Source organism: Cupressus sempervirens, chromosome 3 (assembly GCF_028749045.1).
Source record: "Cupressus sempervirens isolate cs-2001-9-10 chromosome 3, ASM2874904v1, whole genome shotgun sequence".
NCBI lineage: Eukaryota > Viridiplantae > Streptophyta > Pinopsida > Cupressales > Cupressaceae > Cupressus > Cupressus sempervirens.
In genome coordinates, this window is record NC_143120.1 from 308,437,333 (window position 1) to 308,459,148 (window position 21,816).

General features: G+C 38.3%; 1 protein-coding gene across 3 annotated transcripts in view; it reads right to left on the reverse strand.

The window, feature by feature from the left end:
* The window catches only part of LOC149566211 (putative homogentisate phytyltransferase 1, chloroplastic), a 98,929-nt gene that overhangs the window by 31,193 nt on the left and 45,920 nt on the right, over positions 1 to 21,816 (reverse strand). For 2 of the 3 annotated variants that reach the window (XM_089817361.1, XM_089817363.1), the window contains 3 exons: positions 5,295 to 5,384; positions 4,980 to 5,081; positions 4,699 to 4,794 (listed from right to left, as the gene is read on the reverse strand). In XM_089817361.1, the coding sequence (XP_089673487.1) occupies positions 4,699 to 4,794; positions 4,980 to 5,081; positions 5,295 to 5,384 (288 nt within the window). The remainder of the gene's footprint in view (positions 1 to 4,698; positions 4,795 to 4,979; positions 5,082 to 5,294; positions 5,385 to 21,816) is intronic. The other variant, XM_089817362.1, reaches the window with a different exon arrangement.

Sequence of the window (21,816 nt, forward strand, 5' to 3'; positions counted from 1 at the left end):
TATGAATTCCATGGAAAAACAAGAGTACATACCACAACCTATGAGACAAAGTCTCTCCTACCTTAAAGGGAATGCTCCCCCTTCTCACTATTCCTTGGATCAACTCAAGGTAAGCAAGAAGTTTGGAGGTTCTTTTAAAGGGTATCAACTCAAGGTAAGGATGAAGTTTGGAGGTTTTTTTAAAGGGTCTTACTAATATTATTTCCTCTTGTTTCAGGAAAGAATCCACTTACTCACGGAGCGGGTAATGGGCAATATTAGCCTCCTAACTATAGTTCTATCTCAAAATTGTAAACAGTGATACCGATAAACTCACACCAACTCATAGGTTGATTGAAAGTGTACCGGCTTAGATCTATGTCTATTTTTTATACTATAAAAATAACTATGAAGTTCCCACTCCTATGCAATTCTTCAAAGGTAAATCTCAACTATTGGGGCACACAGACTGCCAGAAGGAGATGATTTCTACACTATAATCCTATAAGTTATTTCAGTTCACAGACATTAAAGTAACTTAATTCTAACAAATTGCATAAATATAAGATAGTAATATAAACTAAGTGACAAATTCTAGTTTATACCACCACAATTACTTCAAGTCACAACTTCGAATTCAATTGCTTCTCATACTCACTTTGCTCTAATACACATACAAGATTAACATGAATAAAAGATAGTAAACACAAATTGTAGTCACAACTTCCAATTTGATCTACCACTCCAATTTGATCTACCACAATTTCCTCGAGACACAACTTCAAAACAAATTGCTATTTATATTCACTATTATTTCAAATTTGTACTACAGAATCATAGTTGTGCTTGCACAAACTTGGCAGAGCTTTCTTGCATATAAAAAGATGATTATTTACAATGAAAGACACTCGTTTATATAGGAAAAGGAGTGAGAGAAAAGAGGAGAAAAAGATGAGAGAAACTAAACCAACTTGACTAAGTGAAACTAAAAAAGAAAATTTATTTGATTACATGACTGAAGGTACGTGTAATCGGGTTACATGCACATGGATTACATGCAACCTATCTTTTGAAACAACAAAGCTGAAAAACACACTTGAAGAAAATGTTGATTCTGAATAAATTAATCATGTAGCCTATCAACAAAGGCCTTGAACTTGGTGATGTAACCATGGATGATCACAGGATTGAGAGTTTTTGTATTTCATGCCACTGCATTTGCCTTGATAACCGTGATGTTACATCTTTTGATAGCCTCTGATTCTTTTTGCTGAATTGTCGGTTGTCATTTGAAAACTTGATGTAATCAAGCTTTTCTTATTCTATAATTGATGCGAATTCTCCTTGGTAAGATTTGCACATTTTGGAGTTTTTGGTATTTTGAAAACTTTCTCAATGATGTTTGGATGTAAACTCGGAACAACTTTTCCCATCAATGTCTTTAACTAATTTTATTTTAACAAATGGTTGGTGCATTCCCACATGAACTCTGGTTCTATAGCAACCATTGGGAAAGTGGAGACCAAATATTGCTTCTTTTGATTCAATGCATATCTTCTTGATAGGATGTCTCTATTCTTTGAAGAAATTCTGACATAGCTTGACTTGAAGAGTTCGCTGCAACATGAGAATTCCGAAGAGTGAAATATCTTTCAATGGGATTGAATCCATGAGGGTTTCAAAATTCGGAGAATCGATGGCAGATCCATAGAAGATAAGTATTCTAGGTATGATTTAGATACTTATGGAACATTTTAGAAGGATGGAAATGGTTGGAGCAGCTTGTATTTTGGGCAATAATGGACAAAATTGGGTTTTACAAGGTGGATTGCATGTAGGTAAAATAGAGCTTTTGGCTTGTATGGCTAAGAATGCAAGTAGATGTATCTTGGGAGCATATGGATGAATGTTTTTGTGGTTAAAACATGAGCTTTTCCCTAAAATTGGGTTTTGTAGATGCATTTACATGTGGTGAAAACTCATTATTTTTAACTTGTGTAAATATGCAATTGGGTTCTAGAAACCCGATTACACATTTGGGAAATGTGGAGTTTGGATGAATTTTGGAGATAGATTAAATATGGAAGATGAAAGCATGAAGGATACTTGCATTCTTGTGGTGAAAATTCCAACTTTTCTTTTCAAAGAAGCTAGAAACAAACAACAAAAATCAACCAAAATATATACAAAAAAAAAAACGAAAAAGATCATACCTCTTGCTTTGACTCGATTTGATAAGATTCAACACTTCAATCTTGCATGCAAATTCGTTTTTTATTTCAAGAGTCTTTTGCATTTGCACGAAATGAAAGTTTTAAACTTATTAGATAACATTGAAACAAAAAACTAGGGCTGCCTTTAAACAAATGGAAGACAAAGAGCAAAATAATGCAACAGGTGGACAATGTGATCAAGAAATGCAATCAAAATCGAAATATTACACTTACTTGGAGAGCAAAGAGTAAAACTTGGAGCAAGAAGAAGTTGGAATGCAACTCTCTTCTCCAAAATCTGGTTTTGGAAGTATGTTTGCAGGTATAGATCAAATGCCTTGAAAAATCCAAACTCTAGCTGCAAATTGTGGTTTGAAGATGCAAATCCATGTGTAAGATGATGCAAATGATGCAGCAAATGTCCTCCTATGTGCAGATCGCACTTCTCCAAGTGATTTTGCATGTTTGAAAATGTCTTCTCAATGCAAATCGTGGTTCAAAGATGCAAATGCATGTGCACAAATGATGCAAATGTTAACATCAAATCCCTCTCCTTCCCAACGTTTAAGCAAATTGTGGTTTAGCAAGCGCTTTGCACATACAAAATGGAAGTCTTGCTGCAAAACAAGCTTTATCAGCCCTCTTACATGTGATGTTTTTGCATGCAATCACCCAAATCGTGGTTTGGAGTTGCAAACGCATGTGTTGAGAAAGATATAAATGTTCAAACCAAAACTTTTTGCCTTAAATCGGGTTTTAGAAAGCCCTTTACATGCAGCGTCTTCCTTCAAATGCCCAAATCGGGGTTCTTGGAAGCCAACACATTTTTTAAATATGCAATGCAAGTGCATGAAACCCATGTCCAAGCCAAAATCAGGGTTTGGAAAGGTCATTGCACGTTTGAAAAATGATGTATTTGCAAGGAACATGCACTAATGGACTTACGCCCAAACCGAGAAGAAGGATTTTGTTAAAATGCGAGCTTGTGATGAAAATCAGGGTTTAGAAACCCATTTGCATATTTAACCTCTCCAAGGCAAAACGTGGTTCAAGTATGCATTTACATGTTTAAAAATCAAGAACTAAGGCAAATTGTGGTTTGGCAATGAAAATGCTTGTCACATATTTGCTTTCATATGCAAGTTGTGGTTCAAAAAGGCTTTTACATGTCACATATTTGCTTTCATATGCAATTCGTGGTTCAAAGTAGGGACTTGACTGGGGCAAGTCTCCAAACAACCCCAACACTTCTTCCCATTTGTGTGTGTACAGATTCGTTGAAAGGAGAAGATTGTAGAGGAGCTTCATGGCTTTGCCAACTTTCATTGGAGGTTGTAAGTTATTCATTCTCCTTGTCTTTGTGTTTCCATCAAGCTACTGGTTTTGTTATTCCACTCACATTCTATTATTAGATGCATTATATTTGGTTATTTTCCTTGGGTTTTGTGTCATATTTGACACTTTCTGTATGAGACGAATACGCACTGTACTGTCATCTTATACCCGCACCCACGCATGTGTCCTAGGTAGTGAGCTCATGGAGTTCGTGCTCTGTATCTGTAGTGTAGTTTTTCAGTTTCCATAATAGAATTAGTTCAGATTAGCAATTAGTCCCAAGTAGATATTCAAGTTACTCTCATATTTAATCTTTTATTTCATTAAGTCTCTTTATTATATTTAGTGTCCTGACTCTCGATCCTCCAGCTTACCAAAGTGCTAGTAGAAGTGAGGTGGCACAAGGGATTGTTTATCCCTCGAGATTTTAATTGGTCTTGAGGTCAGTAAACTTATTCTTCCCCACACTGCCAGACTAAGTTATGATTGGTTATCAGATGGAAAGCTCCAACCCAGGACATTAAAAAGAACTCCATTAATGGGATTTCTTATATCATACAATTGAGTTGATGTTCCTAACCCTAGTCGGAATGATATGTTTTATGGATATGTTGGAATTGTAATTTTAGGGCAAAAACTAGGCCATTAAAAAGGGGGCATTACAGGCACTTAGTAATTAAGTCAAGCAAACTAAATATTCAGACTTAAAACTCCTTCTCAATTAGCAATAAGTCAGGACTCAAATATATAAAAGAAAGAAATAAACTGTCAAATTTAATTCATGTCCAATGTTGATTGATTTTTACAACTCAAAACAAGTGGGCATGTGGCATACAACATTTCACATAGAAATAATATACAAATGCATAATTTCCAAAGATCCACTTGGACCCATATAGTCTGAACACTGATTAATTTGTTAGTGCTCAGATCCTAACAGGACTGGAAAAGTAATGATCAATTAGGGATAACATGATTTATTATGGGTGGAAGTTAGTGGTGTAAAACAACCATAATTCCACAGGGAATTTTCGATCAAGATAGCTCAGCTTCTATTATTACAAATACAAGCGCATGCTATGTTCAGAATTTTCTTTCCTGGTTGTATAGCCACGTTCGACATTTTGTACAATGTTAAACTACTTATATGTTTAAGAGCAAGAAATTTTACCTTAAAAAGAGCTATCACAACTGAGAAGAAGCACATGAAAGCCGTAGCAAATATCACTGGCTTGGTTAAAGTTACTGTTCTCCTGTATACAAAGCTCTGAAAAGTTCGAACAGAAGAATTTTTAGTAGGCAAATCCTGGTACTGTCTTTGACAAGAACATAGAATGCTTTCTAGAATATGAATCTTCAACCACAGAATGCCAGAAAGATGAGATCATAGTAATGAATGTTTAGATTATCTCAAGATTTTTAGAAGGATTTAGAGAAATCGTCCATTTTTACCTGCATGTGCAAGTAAAAAGCAAGTTGAACTACAACTGCTCTCACACATAATATGCAGCTGGCAGCAGCAACAGCAGAACGTTTCCATCTTAAAAAAGGAAGCTGATACAAAGGTAAATTACTAAGTAAGGCAGAGAACAAGAATGGTTTATTCCAATCATGCATAAATGCAGATTCAAACTTTGTCTAAATCCTGCCAAAATTATTCTCAAAAATTGATGGCTAAAAAGCTTCAAATGTCCACCCCAGTTATCATGTCTAATGAGTTGAAAAACTAATACTAGTCATAATTGATATGTGAAGAAGAGATCTCACATCAGTTGAATATGCGGTTCCCAGGACTAGGCTGACAGAGAGTGCCCAAAGTAAAGGTGCTGATCCAACCATTATTCCAATACCTAGACTCTGTATCATTAGATGTTTTCAAGATTTAATCTTGTTTAAAAGCATTCCCCAGTTACATCCACAATATATAACACCTCAAATGTTAGTTATAATATGCTTCTGATTCTCAAATTCTCTTACAAAATGGAGGAAGATGAAGAAGTAAATAAAAACCAGCCACTATTTTAGAAGGTAATATGATGATATAATAATATAATAATATCTTTGATCTCCATTTAAATAGTTTCTCCAAGGTGCAAAGCTAATTTTTAATTAACAAACCAAAAAACCATCATACACATTCAAGAACTTCCAGGCATGCATTTATTGATATCCAGGCAGAAAATAACTGCACATCAATTATGAGTCAAGACATTATATATCAAAGATGAGATTTCAAATCTGAAACAACCTACAAGAGTAATTAGTGTTCTAAAGAGGTGTTTTAGATTTCGAGAAATAAAAGGTCATAATTATTAAAAAAGAGTAAACTAATGAACATGGAACAATTGCTTAATATTGGCCTTCAAAATTATAGAGGCAAAACACAATTACTTTCTGTCCTTGTTGGAAATATTGCATCATGGGAAGCATATAATAATTATTTGGTAGGATTGATAAATAGGTTATATAATAAGTGGCATGAATTATAGTTTTTAAAAGTTTAAAACAATTCAATATGATGAGGTATGATGTTTAATAAGTTTCCTGTAAAATTGGATTAGTGGACACTATAAATATGTATGAGATTTTATAGATAATAGACAAGAAGCACAGACTAATGTGTATTTAATCGTAGCTTATTTTCCTGTGCTCATATTTCCTAATATGGTACCAGAGCAGTAATCATGGTACCAGAGCAGATGCATAGGCAAGCTGGTAAGAACAATATAAATGGTTTTGATTTTAAAATGTCACTTTCTTATGTTAGTATAACATGGTTGCAGGAAAGTTGCTGTATCCCTCTTGTCTGTTAATGGAACTTTAAATTCAAAATGTTCTGAAAAGGTGATGAATAGGTAAATAAAACCCAGGAATCTATGAAGAAACTCTCAATGCTTGATAGCATTTTGGAGCAGAAAATAGTGGTGTGAATTTTGAAGTGATTTGCTGGTTGATTGTGGAAAGCATTTTGAATTGAATTTTAAGTTAATCCATTGGTTATAAAAAGAAGAGCTAGCATCGAATTTCAATTATTTTGTTGTGTTACTGTGAGGTGAGAATGTATTGAAGATGCGATGAGAGTGGGAGAAAATTTTGTGTGAAAGCATTCATCTCTGGTAATTGGGTATTTCCTGTGCTTGTTGTTTTGAGATCAGACTTGCTGTTGATTTGAGGTGATTTAACTGGTGATAAAGCTTGTTAGAAGAAGTTTTATTGGAGTGGAAGAATTTATTGTGTTGCCTCACCCTCAAATTACATGAGCCGTGTGAAACAATTTGATTGGGAAAGAACCTGCATCTTTGAGGAAAGGACCTGGATGCCAACCCATGCTCCTTGATTCTTTGTTGTTTCTCCAAGATTCAATGAGTTATGATTTGACATCTAATCCTTCCCCATCTTCAATGCATACATGTCAGATTATGTTTCAATTGATTTAGAAATTAAAGACATATTGATGAGTCAAGTAAGTCAATTTTGTTTATTAAAGAGATCAAATTTCCACAATAAAACTCTCTCGTCCTCTTTCATCTTGATGATGGATGTAATGGGCACCCCTGAATTCCCCAAAAAACTAAACCAACTGCTGAAAGGAATTATGTCAAACAGTTTGCATTCAACTTCTCATTTCTCCATTTAATGTTTAAACCCCTTATAACTTCGGAAATCAAATGTTTATTTGTTTGTTGTGTTTTGTGCATGGAATAGGAATCATACAACATAAACAAGAAAGAAACTACAATAATATGCAATGTGGGCAATGAACTGCTGCCGATAAAATGTTATTTTCAAGATTTAATTAAATCAAATACATGGCAGATTATCAACTCACTAATTACTCCAATATCATTGGCATAATACTCCAGCCCATGCTTTCAAACTTGCTGCTACAGTGACATGAATAGTGTCGTGTGAATAGTGCCATGTGAATAGTGCCGTATGAACAGTGCTGCTACAGTACTTCGTCTTTCAAACAGTCCACTACCTTCATAAAATCATTCCCTCAAAGTGCCATAAGCGTTGGACAAGTAGTGAAGAAGATATGAGCAAAATATCAAATCTGCCTGTAGCTAGAAATGCAACCAAACTGCCTGATAGCGAAGCTGATAGCAATGGATTCCAAAGGCCAAACCCCAAGGGTATGATGTCTAGAATGTCACAAGAGAGAATAGACATCCTCTAATGCTAAGAATGGATCTGCAACTCACACACCAATTTTTTCTCATATTCAACATGCCGAACAAGGGCCACAAGCTCTCCTTTTTATTTCTACTTCATAGGGTTGACCCACTTTTCACAAGTAGTGTGGGATAAAGTGTTCTAAAACAAAATAAAATAAAATAACACCTTATGTCTCCCTTGGGCTTCCCTTTTCCGACACACAACCCAACACGAATAATATTAAAGTAACACTTCATTATTTTCGCATTTAATTTAAATGTTACTTTAATAAACTTTAAGCATTAAAATAAAATAGTAATTGGGCTCAAAATAATGTATGTAATAGCTAGTCGAAAAAGCTCTCATCAAGGAGCATCAAACCCAATCACTAATTCTAACATCGCCCATGCCTTGCTGACTTACTAAAAATAGTAAGTTTTTCCAACACCATGTAAATCAACTCCATTCTGGCCTGAACTAGAAATGACTAGGCCAAAACATCTCAGGATCCCACTGACCTCTCTATTAGCCTTCAGGACCATGCAAAAATAGGCTAACGGTCACATAGCTGGACAATTGCTAAAGCGAGGACATTATAGTCTGCCCCCCTTGAAATTGCTTGTCCTCAAGCAATCTCAGTCCTGTTTGCTGTAACACCTGCTCACTCTCCCAAGTAGCATCCTCCTCTAGTAGGTCTCTCCGTCTAACTAAATATTCTTTAACCACCCTGTTCCGCAAAGTCCTCTCCTTGGTATCCAGAATAGCCTCAGGAATCAAAACGAGCTTCCCCTCCTCATCCAATGGTGGCAAATCTGCGGAAGGCACAACTCTTTGACCAATGGATTTCTTAAGCCTCGACACATGAAACACATTATACACCCAACTGCCCTCTAGAGGCAACCTTGCCCACCCTATTAATCACTCTATAGGGACCATAAAATCTAGGCTTTAACTTCTCTCCTCCACTCTTCTCGAGTGATGATTGTTTGTATGGTTGTAGCCTCAAGTAAACCATATCCCCAACCTCAAAGTTGCGCTCTATCCGGTGCTGATCAACATACAATTTCTATTGATTCTGGGGCTGTTGTATATTCTCCCTGAGCACCCTCAAAATATCCTAACTATCCTGCAAAAAGTCTTTCACTTTGGGCACTCTACTATCCCCCAACCAAATCCATGAAGCTAGGTGCTTCATAACCATATAGTGCCATGAATGGAGTCATCTTGAGGGACATATGATAAGTGGTGTTATAACAATACTCTCTCATATGTAGCCATTTGATCCAAGCTCTCTGTTGTGCAATCACATAGTTCCTCAAATATCCCTCCACCCATTTATTCACAATCTTCGTCTGTCCATCTATCTATGGATGATAACTAGTGCTAGTTGTAAGATCTATGCCACACAACCCAAACAATTCTTGCCAAAAAGCACTCATAAATTTACTATCTCGGTCACTGACAATGAAACTAGGTAACCCATGTAACTTGAATATCTCTTCGAAGAAAAGATCGGCCACCTGTGCTGCTATTTAGGTGGATGGAATAGCAAAGAAGTAAGCAAACTTCATCAGCCGGTCAACTACCACATAGATGCAATCTCTCCCATGTACTTGTGGTAACTCGATGATGAAGTCCATAGAAATACTTTCCCATTTCCTATCTGAAATGGGCAAAGGCTATAACAACCCTGCAGGATATGTGTGCTCTCCCTTATTCTGCTAACAAACTGCACACTCCCTAACATGCTTCTGAACATCATCCTCGAGCCCTTTCCATGTGAACCGCTCAGAGATCTGCCCGTGGGTCTTGAAGACCCCTCGATGCACAGCTGTAGGTGCATCATGAAATGTCTTCAGTATTACCTCCCTAAACTGTGATGAAGGAATCAAATATATCCTACCCTGGAACTTGATCAATCCATCCATCACCACATAACGATCATCCTATATGGTGCCTACAATCACTCCAGAAGCCCTAATGTCCCTCACATACTCTACTGTAATCTTATTTCTCCAATCTCCTGTAATCTCAACTAGAGCACAAATATGAGGTCTCCTAGGATAAAGCATCTACCACCACATTCTTCTTACCTTTGACAAACTCAATGTCAAAGTCATAAGCCTGCAACTTCGTAATCCACTTCTATTGTCTATCATTCAAGTCACGCTACCTCATGCAGTATTTGATGTTGTTGTGATTAGTCTTGATAACAAACTTCCCGCCAACTAGGTAGGACTGAAACTTGGCCAATGCATACATTATGGCCAACATCTCCCGATCATAGATGGAATAGCTCCTCTCCACTCCACAGAGCTTCCTACTCTCAAAAGCAATGGGATGCTTCTCCTGCATCAAGACTGCCCCAATCCCATCACATGAAGCATCACAATGAAGCTCAAATGGCTTCGTGAAGTCCAGTAGAGCTAATACTGGACATGATGACATCACCTTCTTGAAATAATCGAATCATCTCTAAGCTGTCCCTGTCCATACGAAGGCCCCTTTCCTAGTAAGGTCTGTCAAGGGTGCAACGGTCTGTGAAACTCCCTTAACAAATCTCCTATAAAACCTGCAGAGACCAAAGAACCCCTTAAGCTATGTGAGGTTCATAGGAGTTGGCCAATCAACAATAGCTCTAATCATTTTGGGATCTGCCCGAACTTCATATGTGTTGATGATATGCCCAAGGTATAATCGTATAGTAACTCAGTCAACCCAAACTCGCACTTATATTCCTTGGCATATAGTGACTCTTTCTCCAAAATGGACAACACCATCTCAAGATGTTGTAAATGCTCCTCCCCAGTCTTACTAAGGACCAAAATGTCATCAAAGAAAATCAAGACAAATCTCCTAAGCTACCCCCTAAATACATGATTCATGCAACTCTGGAACGTAGCAGGGGAATTGGATAGCCCAAATGGCATAACCAAAAACTCGAAGTTGCCATGGTGACACCAAAAGGTTATCTTCTCCATGTCCTCCACCCTCATCCTGATCTGATGATACCCTGTTCGTAAATCAATCTTCGTAAAGAAGCATGCACCATGCAGCTCATCTATCCACGGGATGGGATATCTGTTCTTAATGATCTTATTTAATGCCCTGTAATCGATGCACATGCGCATCGTCCCATCCTTCTTTACCAATATTACTACTGAAGCAAAGGGGCTCTTACTAGGCCTGATATGCCCCATCTCCAACAAATCCTTAATTGCCTTCTCTATCTCATCCTTGTGTTTCTTAGGATGACGATAGAGAGTAATCATAATTGGTTTGGCTCCCTCCTCGAGCTCAATAACATGCTCTATCCCTCTGTTAGGAGGAACCCCATGCCGAATCTCGCCAGAAACTTTAGCATGCCTATCAAGTATCTCCTGGATATCTAGTGGATGACTCTTCACCTGTGGCTCCTGTGAGGCTGGCATAGTGAAACATTCTGCCGCCCACTCTACATCATCATGCCGAAATAGTCTCTACATTCTCCTGAAGGAGATTACTCTGCAACTCCCATCTGAAAGTCCTCTAAGTACAACAGTTCTACCCTCATGTTGGAACCTCATCTCCAATTTTGTTAAGTTGAGTGTGAACTCAACCAGTGAGACCATCCACGTCATGCCAAGGATGACATCATAATCTCCCATGTCCACTACATAGAACTCATCCTCCAACTCATAGCCATCTCCAAACCTTATATGAAGGTTAGATATCTTCCGAGTGCATAATAATTTGTCACCGTTCACCACCATGACTTTATACCCAACATGCTCCTCGGTTTGTAAACCTCTCTTGGCTACCAATTGTGCATCTATGAAATTATGTGTAGACCTAGTGTCAATGAGTGAGATCACTTTTTACCCCTGGATAATACCCCTAACCTTAAATGTGATTGCATTCTAACCACCATTAATCATCCCAATGACTTCTCATCCTCAGGAATGTTGCTCTCCTTTGTAGTGCTACCCTCATCTGAATTAGAGTGTTGATCCTCCATCTCTGACTGTGACTCCTTTGCTGAGAAATACTCCATTTGATTTGCCTTAGCCTTGAGAGGACACTTATGAGATAAGTCCCAAGGCTCTCTACAATGAAAACATGGCTTCTTCCTCCTCAACTCATTCAAGGTGTCATTATCCAACTTATTATCCCTTTCTGGCTGAGCATCCCGGTGAAAATGCTTTTTGTCCTTCTCCTTATCCTTCTTCGTATGTGAATCCCTAGGCTGAAATCTGCTCCTAAAAGAAGAAGGTGCTAAGTCACGAGCCTTCTTAGTAGCCTCCTGTAATGTAGCTGGATCAAGCCCCCCCAAGGGATTTGAGATTTCATCCATCAACAACACTACTAACCTCCTCTCTGAAATATCTGACCAGCACAGCTAACCTCTGAAATTCACTGATATATGTCTCAACTGATCCCCACTGGTTGAGGTGTGCCAACTCCTTAAACTGTCATTGTGGATCCCTAGTATCAAATCTCTCTATGAGCCTCAGTGAACTCGTACAATGTGATCTGATTATGCCCCAAGGTTACCATGCCATGGTGCCACCAGTCATGCGTTGGACCATCCAAATGAATAGTCGCATACTTTATAGCCTCCTTAAGCATAGGATTCAGCTGCAAGTATGTATCTACCTTATGCACCCAAGCTCGTGCAGTCATCTTCCCTGAAGCATCATAATAAGGTAAAGAAAGTTTTCCAACTTTCTTTCTCAACTCAAAGTTTTGATTCCTCCCAACTGCTCTAGGCATGTATCTCATCCTCAAGTCCATATAATCTCTAAAGGAAATGTCCATTTGAAACTCCAGTCCACTATCCTCCCAATCCCTCCTAAACTGATCCTGTAACTTGGTAATCTGTGGTTTCTTTACTGGTTGAACTGGATTTTTGGGTCGGAAGGTGGGTAGAAGAGGTCTCCAACTCATTGTTTGAGCTAGGCATGCAATGTGTCTAAAGTTATCAGCCTCATTCCCATTGTTGCCATGTCCATTATTACCATTAATGTTATTCTCACGACCGTTGTTGCCTCAACCTCCATTATTATCATTGCCCCTATTGTTATTGTTTCCATTGTTGGCATCACCTAGATTAATATTGACGCCCATTGGTCTAGCCATAAGCTGCAACATCATGTCCATTTGCCTATTATGCTCCTATTGCATACGCTGCCCTTGCTCTAATGTATCCAGTAACTGTCTAAACATTACCTCCCCCTAATTTGGACCGGTATTCCCGCCTCCGCCTAATCCTATATTCCTATCATCTCGGTCACCCATATTGCTGTCCTGATAAAAAAATATCTCCTCTTCGTCTATATGATTGGATTGTATGTCCACCTGCATGGATGAACTAGACTGTTCGCTTTGCAAGTCTAAAATCCTATTAAGTCTTGCTCTAGTATTGCAGAAATTGTAAAGCCCTTGTTGCATGCTCAAACATAATTGCTTAGCCTGTTTTTTTTAATTTCTGATTTTAGTATTTTGACATTTTGTCACACTGTTCTCTCTATTCGGCTGTTCCAAATTCCCTATAAGACCTCCACAAGATGGCAGGACATAGAGCTCTGATACCATTGTAATGGGCACCCCTGAATTCCCCAAAAAACTAAACCAACTACTGAAAGGAATTATGTCAAACAGTTTGCATTCAACTTCTTATTTCTCCGTTTAATGTTTAAACCCCTTATAACTTCGAAAATCAAACGTTTATTTGTTTGTTGTGTTTTGTGCATGGAATAGGAATCATACAACATAAACAAGAAAGAAACTACAATAATATGCAAAGTGGACAATGAATTGTTGTCGATAAAATGTTATTTTCATGATTTAATTAAATCAAATACATGGCAGATTATCAACTCACTAATTACTCCAATATCATTGGCATAATACTCCAACCCATGCTTTCGAACTTGCTGCTATAGTGACGTGACTAGTACTGTGTGAATAGTGCCGCGTGAATAGTGCTGCATGAATAGTGTTGCTACCGTACTTTGTCTTTCAAACAGTCCACTGACTTCATAAAATTGTTCCTTCAAAGTGGCATAAGCGTCAGACAAGTCGTGAAAAAGATATAAGCAAAATATCAAATCCACCTGTCGTTAGAAATGCAACCAAACTACCTGATAGCAAAGCTGATAACAATGGATTCCAAAGAGCAAGCCCCAAGGGAATGACATCTAGAATGTCACAAGAGAGAATAGACGTCCTCTAATGCCAAAAACGGATCTGCAACTCACACACCAATTTCTTCTCATATTCAACATGCCAAACAAGGGCCACAAACTCTCATTTTTATTTCTACTTCATAGGGTCGACCCACTTTTCAAAAGCAATGTGGGATAAAGTGTTCTAAAATAAAATAAAATAACACCTTATGTCTCCCTTGGGATTCCCTTTTCCAACACAAAACCCAACATGAATAATATTAAAGTAACACTTTATTATTTTCACATTTAATTTAAATGTTACTTTAATAAAATTCAGGCATTAAAATAAAATAGATATTGGGCTCGGAATAATATGAGTGATAGCTCGTCGGAAAGCTGTCATCGAGGCGCATCAAACTCAATCACTAATTTTAACATCGCCCATGCCCTGTTGACTTACTAAAACGAGCAAGTTTTCCCAACACCATGTAAATCAACTCCGTTTTGGCCCAAACTGGAAATGACTAGACCAAAACATCTCAAGATCCCACTGACCTCTTTGTTAGCACGCAGAAATAGGCTAACGGTCACACAACTGGACAACTGTTAAAGTGGGGACGTTACAATGGATCACATAGTGTGATTTGAAACGTTGATGTAAAAATCTTTACACATTCAAATCCAGAAACAATTTTGTTTAGTTAAGTTTTTTATAAGTTTGTATCTACAATGTAAATACTTGAAGTTCAATTTTTAGTATAATTTAATTTTTATTTACTGTTCCACTAGTTCTTATAAAGATAATTCTTGAATCGTTTGTCATAAAAAAGAGGAGTCTCATGGCTTCAACTATAATTGGAGGGCATGATCGGTGGTCCCCGACACTCCTTATAAGAACTTTGCATCGAGGGAGGGGAGGTTGATAGATATCAGTCATAAGAAGACTTGTAGTCTAACAATTAAGTTGTGTGAGTTTGAGTAGGGTTAAATAATGTATTCTATGGAGAAAAATAGCATATTGATTAAAAATAATTGAAGGTTCAGAGTTCCACACATGGAAATCAAGATATAGCTGATCCTTATTGAAAAGGATCTATAAGATGTGGCAAGTGGAGCTAAAACAAGCTCAATTGATGCAAATGGAAGCAGAAAGTGGATTGCAAAGGATTGAAGAGCAATAACTCTAATTGGTCTTGGACTTTCATATGCACACCTTTATCACATTGACTTATTAAAGACAACAAAGGAAGTGTAGGAGAATTCAAATACTTTGCTTGGATCAAAAGCATCAAGTGTCGTCACTGCCCCTCGACCCCGCTGGGGGCGATGCCCCCTAGACCCCCAGTCAATGTGGTTATCAGTCGTGGAAAGTGTGACTAGTTGATGAGACCTGGAGCTGTTGCAAGCATAGTGTGTCAGAGTTGGACAGATCAACCGAGCAAGCCTTTCGAGAGGGGTGATACGCTTTGAGCCACTTGGATGTAGTTGGGTCAGATGCCGTAGTTACGGTGGATGCAACACTCTTGGCATCACCCAAGCGAGACAGGAAGAGTAGAGCGCAGAGGTTGAGTACTTACTTGAGTACGTGGTTCCACCGTACTCCAATCCCTCGAATGGCCAATATACAGACACCTACGTGGGATGAAATTTCGAAGGGAGGTACTCAGCAGGAACAAGTAGCGGAGCCAGTTCAGGATGAGGGACCGTCGCATAGTGTTGTTGAGCATATGGCGGAAGCAGTAGAGGCAGTGATGGGTGTGCGGCAGGAACATTGAGTAGCATAGGAGACAATGATGAGAGAGGCATTTCTTGCCGATGTAGCAGCTCTAGCGTCTCGAGCTCGCCAGGTGTTAGCTTTGATGGAGACTCAAGCATTGGACTCAGTCGTGAAGGAGCTCGAGAGGGTTATATCTTTTATGAGATTCAGATGCCCAGTTGCCTTTACTATTTGCTTTGAGGAGCGAGGGTGGTCGGATGTGGAGACTGTAGAGATGCGTCGAAATTGGGCTACGACAAGGGATCCTAGTATGGAGAGCTGAGTAGAGGCTTTGATTCATGAGGTAGTGAAGATATACAGGGAGGCGTATTACACTCTTTAGAGGAGTCAGGCAGATCAAGTAGCAGCTAAGAGAGCTCAAGAGGAATCAGCTGCCAGGTTAGCTTCAGAACGGGTAGCTTGGGAATTTGAGAAGGCGGCCTAGAACTCCATGAGGGCAGCCCTGTTGGACAGACAAAAGTCAGCTAGAGAAGTTAGCAGCAGAAAGGGAGCAGTTGGCAGCTGAAAAGGAGCAAGTGGCAGTAGTGTTGTGAGGTTTTCACACCATCGCCCCAAAATTTTTGGGGACCCCCTTTTTTCTAATCGCCTTGGCAAATTTTTGGATTGTCCAACAATTTTGAGTTTTGAAAATTTTGAGCCTTGGACACTTTTAGGCTAGTGGGAGAAAGGTTAGATTTATTTTCACCCGGTTTCAACTTGATTTTCCAGAGCTATCAATTTTGTCCTTAGGCCGAATAATTTTCTAATTTAATTTCAACTTGGCAGGATAAAGTTGTGAATTTTGTACTTAGGTGTTTTCTTTTGAAAATTTGGTCTTAACTCTGTAAATTTGGATAATTCTCAAAAGAGAAATTTTAATTAGACTTAAGTTTTTGGAAAATCTCAAATTTTTCTTTGGTGAAATTTTTTAATTTTGTTGAAATGAGGAAACTGCAAAAAATCGATTTTTGGTTCTAAATGCAATTTTAATTTTTTAATTTTTTAATTGGCAAAATCGATTTGGTAGAAAATTGAAAAAATTGACTTTAATTGGATTAATTTGCCTTGAAAATTTTTAAGTTTTTAATGAATTTAGTAATTTAATATTGAAAAAATGGCTTTTGGTTAGCCAAAATCCAAATTTAATGACGTATTAATTACTAAACCCTCATTAAATGGAAATATTTAACACCCTCAAGGCCATTTAATTTCGTTTTGCAATTGGAGCTAATTGGTAAATTTAGAAGTGCAATTTTCTTTTGGCAAAATTAATTTTTTTGAGCTAAGTATTTAATTGTGGGCCTTAACTTGAATTTAATTTTTGTTTTTTGTTTTCTCTTATAGACCATGTAGGCCAGCTTTATGGAGAAAGAAAATTGGCTATAAAAGGAGTCTCCTCCCCATCTCATTTTCACAAATCATTTCTTCCTCTCCATGTGGGCGAATTTTGTGGAGGAGCAGATTTTTTCCAGACTCAGGCGAATTTAGTGGAAGGCAGTTTTTTGCATACTTGGGCAATTTTTGCTTCCATTTCTCCATTTTTAGACCTTGGCGATTTTTTTGTGGGCAGAATTCTTGTAGATTTTGGTGATTTTCTCCTCCATTTGTCGGCTGCGATTTGTACCCTAGGTAGCATTTTGGGCAAATTTCAGACTTCATGCATGGGCGAATTTGAGACAAAGGCAAAATTTTCCATTCTTGGCATTTTATTGAGGCTGATCTGATTCTGATTTTTGAGCAATTCATGGTGAAGGTCTGATTTTTTCCTACTTAGGACTACATATTTATACCAGATTTTGGCAATTTTGTTGGGAGAAGAGATACATATGAAAGTTTGATTTTTGCATAGAAGGCAAGTGTTGGATAGTTTTAGGAGTGTAAATTTCTAATTTGCAAAGGGATTTGAACTACTTGAAAGTCATATCCTAGGTTCCGAATAGTCGCTGTAAGTTTATCGGTTAAGGTGAATTTTCATCATCTAGAGTTGCAAGGAGTGCTTAAGCTGACATCCATCTTTCGTTCTAGTCTAAGGATTGCTCTGCTTGGTTCTTCTTGCCTTTGGTCCACCACTCTACCATCCCGTAATAGGGCGACGAGCATGGAGGATGATACTGTAAGTAAGAATCCAAAGTGGGCGAACACTAAGAAAGACAGAGAGGATATGATGCCCAATACTTCCTTCTTCTCGAAAATGAAGAGAATAACCAACACCGATATCTGTACAATGGACATGATACAGATGAGGGATAGACTGAAGGAAGGACAATCCCCCTTGGCAAAAAGGATTTACAAGAGTGGAATTGTACACACAGCGGCTTTTCCTCCCACATTGCCTTGTCCAGAATTGATTATGGAATGTGCATCCAGATTTGATCTAAACAGTAATTCCATCATTTTTGATGAAGGGAAGAGAGTGTTGGCCAGCATTGGCAAACAAGCAATTGAAGAAACATTTAACATTCCCCAGTACAAGGGCATGACGATTGTAATGATGGATTAAGCAACTAAGTCATTTCAAGATAACCAAGGAGCCTATTACATGCATCTAAAGCAGAATTGGATACGCGAGGGAAGGAAAGGAGTTAACAGATCATTGAGGCTTACAATGGCAGATTTCAAACCAAAATATGGTGATCTCGTTGTTCTACCCAGTCGGATCATGGGCTTGGCTCAAGGGTTGAGATTTGAAAACTAGATGTACTTCATTGAGATTGAGAAAGGAAAAAGAAGGTTTGATTGAGCCAAGTTCATAAGCGAGAACTTAGAATTGCAACTCAGAACCGTGCAAAACCAAAGGCAATTCTACATGAGCTCCTATCTATTCTACCTAATTGCTAGATTGTACAAAAGTCAGTGGAACTCAAGGCGAAGCACACACCTTGTCCTCCTATGGAAGAAGTTAACGAAAGGCTAGCTAAGTTCATTGCCTTAGCTAAGAAGATGAAAAAAAAGGGAAGAGTTATATATTAGAAGATCATTTGATGTAAGCCCAGGTGGCAATTTCCCTTTCTTCTAGAATAGGACAAGTATCTATTTCTGATTGGCCACCATTTTGGTGCCTTCTCATTGGTTGCCACTTTTTGCACTTTTTTCATTGGTCCATTGATGAGGTGGCAGCTTCTCATTGGCCGATGGGGTGGCAACCCTAATTAGAGTTTTGAGGATCCAATCTGGATCGTTGATCTTATTTTGATCTCCACCGTCTATTGTATTTTTGGCCCCTATAAAAGGCCATTTTCTCTCATTTGTAAAGTGTTGGAGAAATTGTTGCGAAGATAATACCAAAATGCTCTCTTTTTCATTGTTGCGTTTAGCATGTTGATCAAGAACATTGGGTGTTATTGCATGTTTTCTACTTCCACTTAGTAAGATTTCTTTTCAAGTTGTTAAAGTTGGTTGCATTTGAAGTTGTTTAAGCAAGAGTAGAGTAGATGGATAGTTGTATGGTAGCATTGGTAAATGTTTGATAGGGGTCAATACTAGGCCACTAGCATCCTAGCAGCTGGTTGGGAAGCTTTGTGTGGTAAACTAGTCTATTATTCCTTTGAATCATTGCACCTATGGAAGTTAGGCCGCTGGTCAACTCTCATTAGGTTCGATCCCCATCCATTTGCTAACCTTCCATTCATAGGGTTAGGAGTAGAATAGTGAGTAGCTGTGCAGTCGAAGCTTAGAGAAGCAAGTTAGAGGAGTAAGTTAAGTATCAGAGCACATCCATTCACCTTCCACAACCATTGCTTTTCCATCAACATCATCATTGGCAGACACATCCTTCATCACCACCACCAACATTATATGCCACCCGCACACTTCACAAACTGAGCCACCATCACCATCATTCCACCAAAGCCCAAGTCATCCTTGAATGAATAGTGTAAGGCCGCCTACGTGATTACCAGCAAATCACATCGATAAAACTGAGTGAGTATCCACAAGAGTAAGGAACATTGGAGTTATTCTCATATCCCATGAGCAATAACTTTTCAAGAGAGGAATTGTATGTTTGATACTCCGTATCAAATGTTCAATTGCTAATATGTTATGTAAGTGATACAAAACTCGCATCAACATTATCTGGCGCTAGAAGAAGGGCTGGATGATTTTCATTTTCGAATCAACTTGGAAATTCAAAGCAGAGATTGAGGAATGAGCTTTCAAAGTTACATTTGAGATGAAAGATCTCTTTTAAAAGTAAAAATTCAAAAAAAAAAAAATCAAAAAATTCAAAAATCTCAAAAAAGAAGAAAGGTTTCTCAATGGATAGGCAAGTGGACATTCATCCCATTTCGGCTGATTTAAACAAAAGGTTACATCCATTGAATTTGTCTCAACTTGCAGCACCAGGGAAATGTAGGATACATGGTACTAGGGATCATGGGGAGATGGATTGTTTGGTGTTTCTCTTAAGAGTGGACATGGCATTAAGAGGAAAATTTTCTTTTGCACAAATACATGAACCTGCGGTCTTTGTCCATTCAGAGGAAGATTTTCTTGTTTTCAAAGAAGATATCATTAGGGAACCAAAGAACATATGTGGAAAACGTTATTGGTGCCTTGAACATAGTCTCATATATTCAGAGTCTACTTGGCCATCTTGCCAAGACACCATTGACTTGGTCAAGTTTCAATTGGGTTGGTATGAGGAAATATCAGTAGGAGGTGGTAAACATTTCTTTCAGCTTCGAAGTTGGACACCAAAAAATGAAGAGGGTGAGATATATCAAGATGATGTGGTTGATTCTAATGTTCAAGATAACCAAGTGGATGAACCTTCACACATTATATCACAAGGTGGAGAGGTTGACAAGAAAATTGAGGAAACAATTGAATTTATCCGAGAGAGAGAGGAGACGGTAAGCAAAGGAAAGGATTCCACCGAGATCCTGATTGAGTCAGATCCAGATGGTTCATCCGATGAGGGTGAAGGCATGTTTGAGAGCTTCAAGAACTTTGTGACTAGAACTGTACAGCAAGGAATGGAGTCAGGTAACCGAATATCAGTAGAGAACTTATTATTACCCAATTGGTGCAGAATTCACGACGCATTCCACTCGGAGTTATTTTGCTCTTTGTGTACAGTGGCCTTAGAACAAGTAGAAAAGAGAATCCCAGGGGCTCTAAAACGAGAAGATCAACATGGTAGACAGAAGGTTGAGATTCAACAGGTTGATGAAGCAAAAGGTCAAGATGTGAGGGCACACAAAGAACTACAAATGGAACATCAAAAGGTGGATGAAATGGAAATCTTTGGTGAGTCTTCATGCATAATTCAAGGAGTGACTCTTAAGGATGGATTGCAAGAAGTTTCAAATATCCTTAAAGAGGAAGATAATCAGGTGGGAAAGTTGAACAAGGAATTACAAGATATCACAAGAGAGTTCAAATATGAGGAAAATATTGATAAACCAATACAAGATGCTATCTCCACCGCATTCTTTGGGGGAATGCTTGAATATCCTATAGAAGAAATACAAAAGGAGTCATTGCCCAGAGGCTTTCAAGGTGATCAAGTTGTTGCAAATGGCATATTTCACCATCAACTTCGACCTCCAGAAAATTTGCCACTTGAAATAGAAATTGATGGACATTTCACAAAGAGGTATGATGGTTCTCCTATCAGTCTTGAAGGTGCTATGTTTGATGAGAGTCTACATGAAGAATGGAAAGATGTTCTTGAAGAGAGTTCAAAGGGAAATTACATGCTAGATGATGAAGCTCCTATTGACAAGGATATGCAAGGATTGTTGAGTGGTAATCAAGTTGCTCCCATGGCAAAGGAAAATAAAGAACAGTTTGGGTTGATGCTACAGTTGGATATTGTGTTCGAGCAACTTGGAGAGGTGTTTGAGGGGGAGAATATCAAACAATCCTCGATTTTTGAGGATACACTTGAAGAGATTCACAAGGATTCATGGTTCATTGTTCACAAGGACAAGCCCCCAAAGACAATATTTCATGAGCTTGATTCCAAGATTGATCCTGCTTGGACTTCCTATAGCTGGGATATCCGGATGTTAGCGTCGTTCCGTTATGATTGGCAAATCGAACGAACAGTGATGAACCAAAAGCATGCATCTTTTGCGGAGACCCCCCATATATAGATAGGGAGTTCAATTAACCAACTGTCCTTATTCCCAGTGTGCTTCCTCATTGTTCCGACCGGCATCTCATTCTACCAGAATCCAGTATCCGATTACGCAAATCCCTCTACTCTACTACCGCGAGA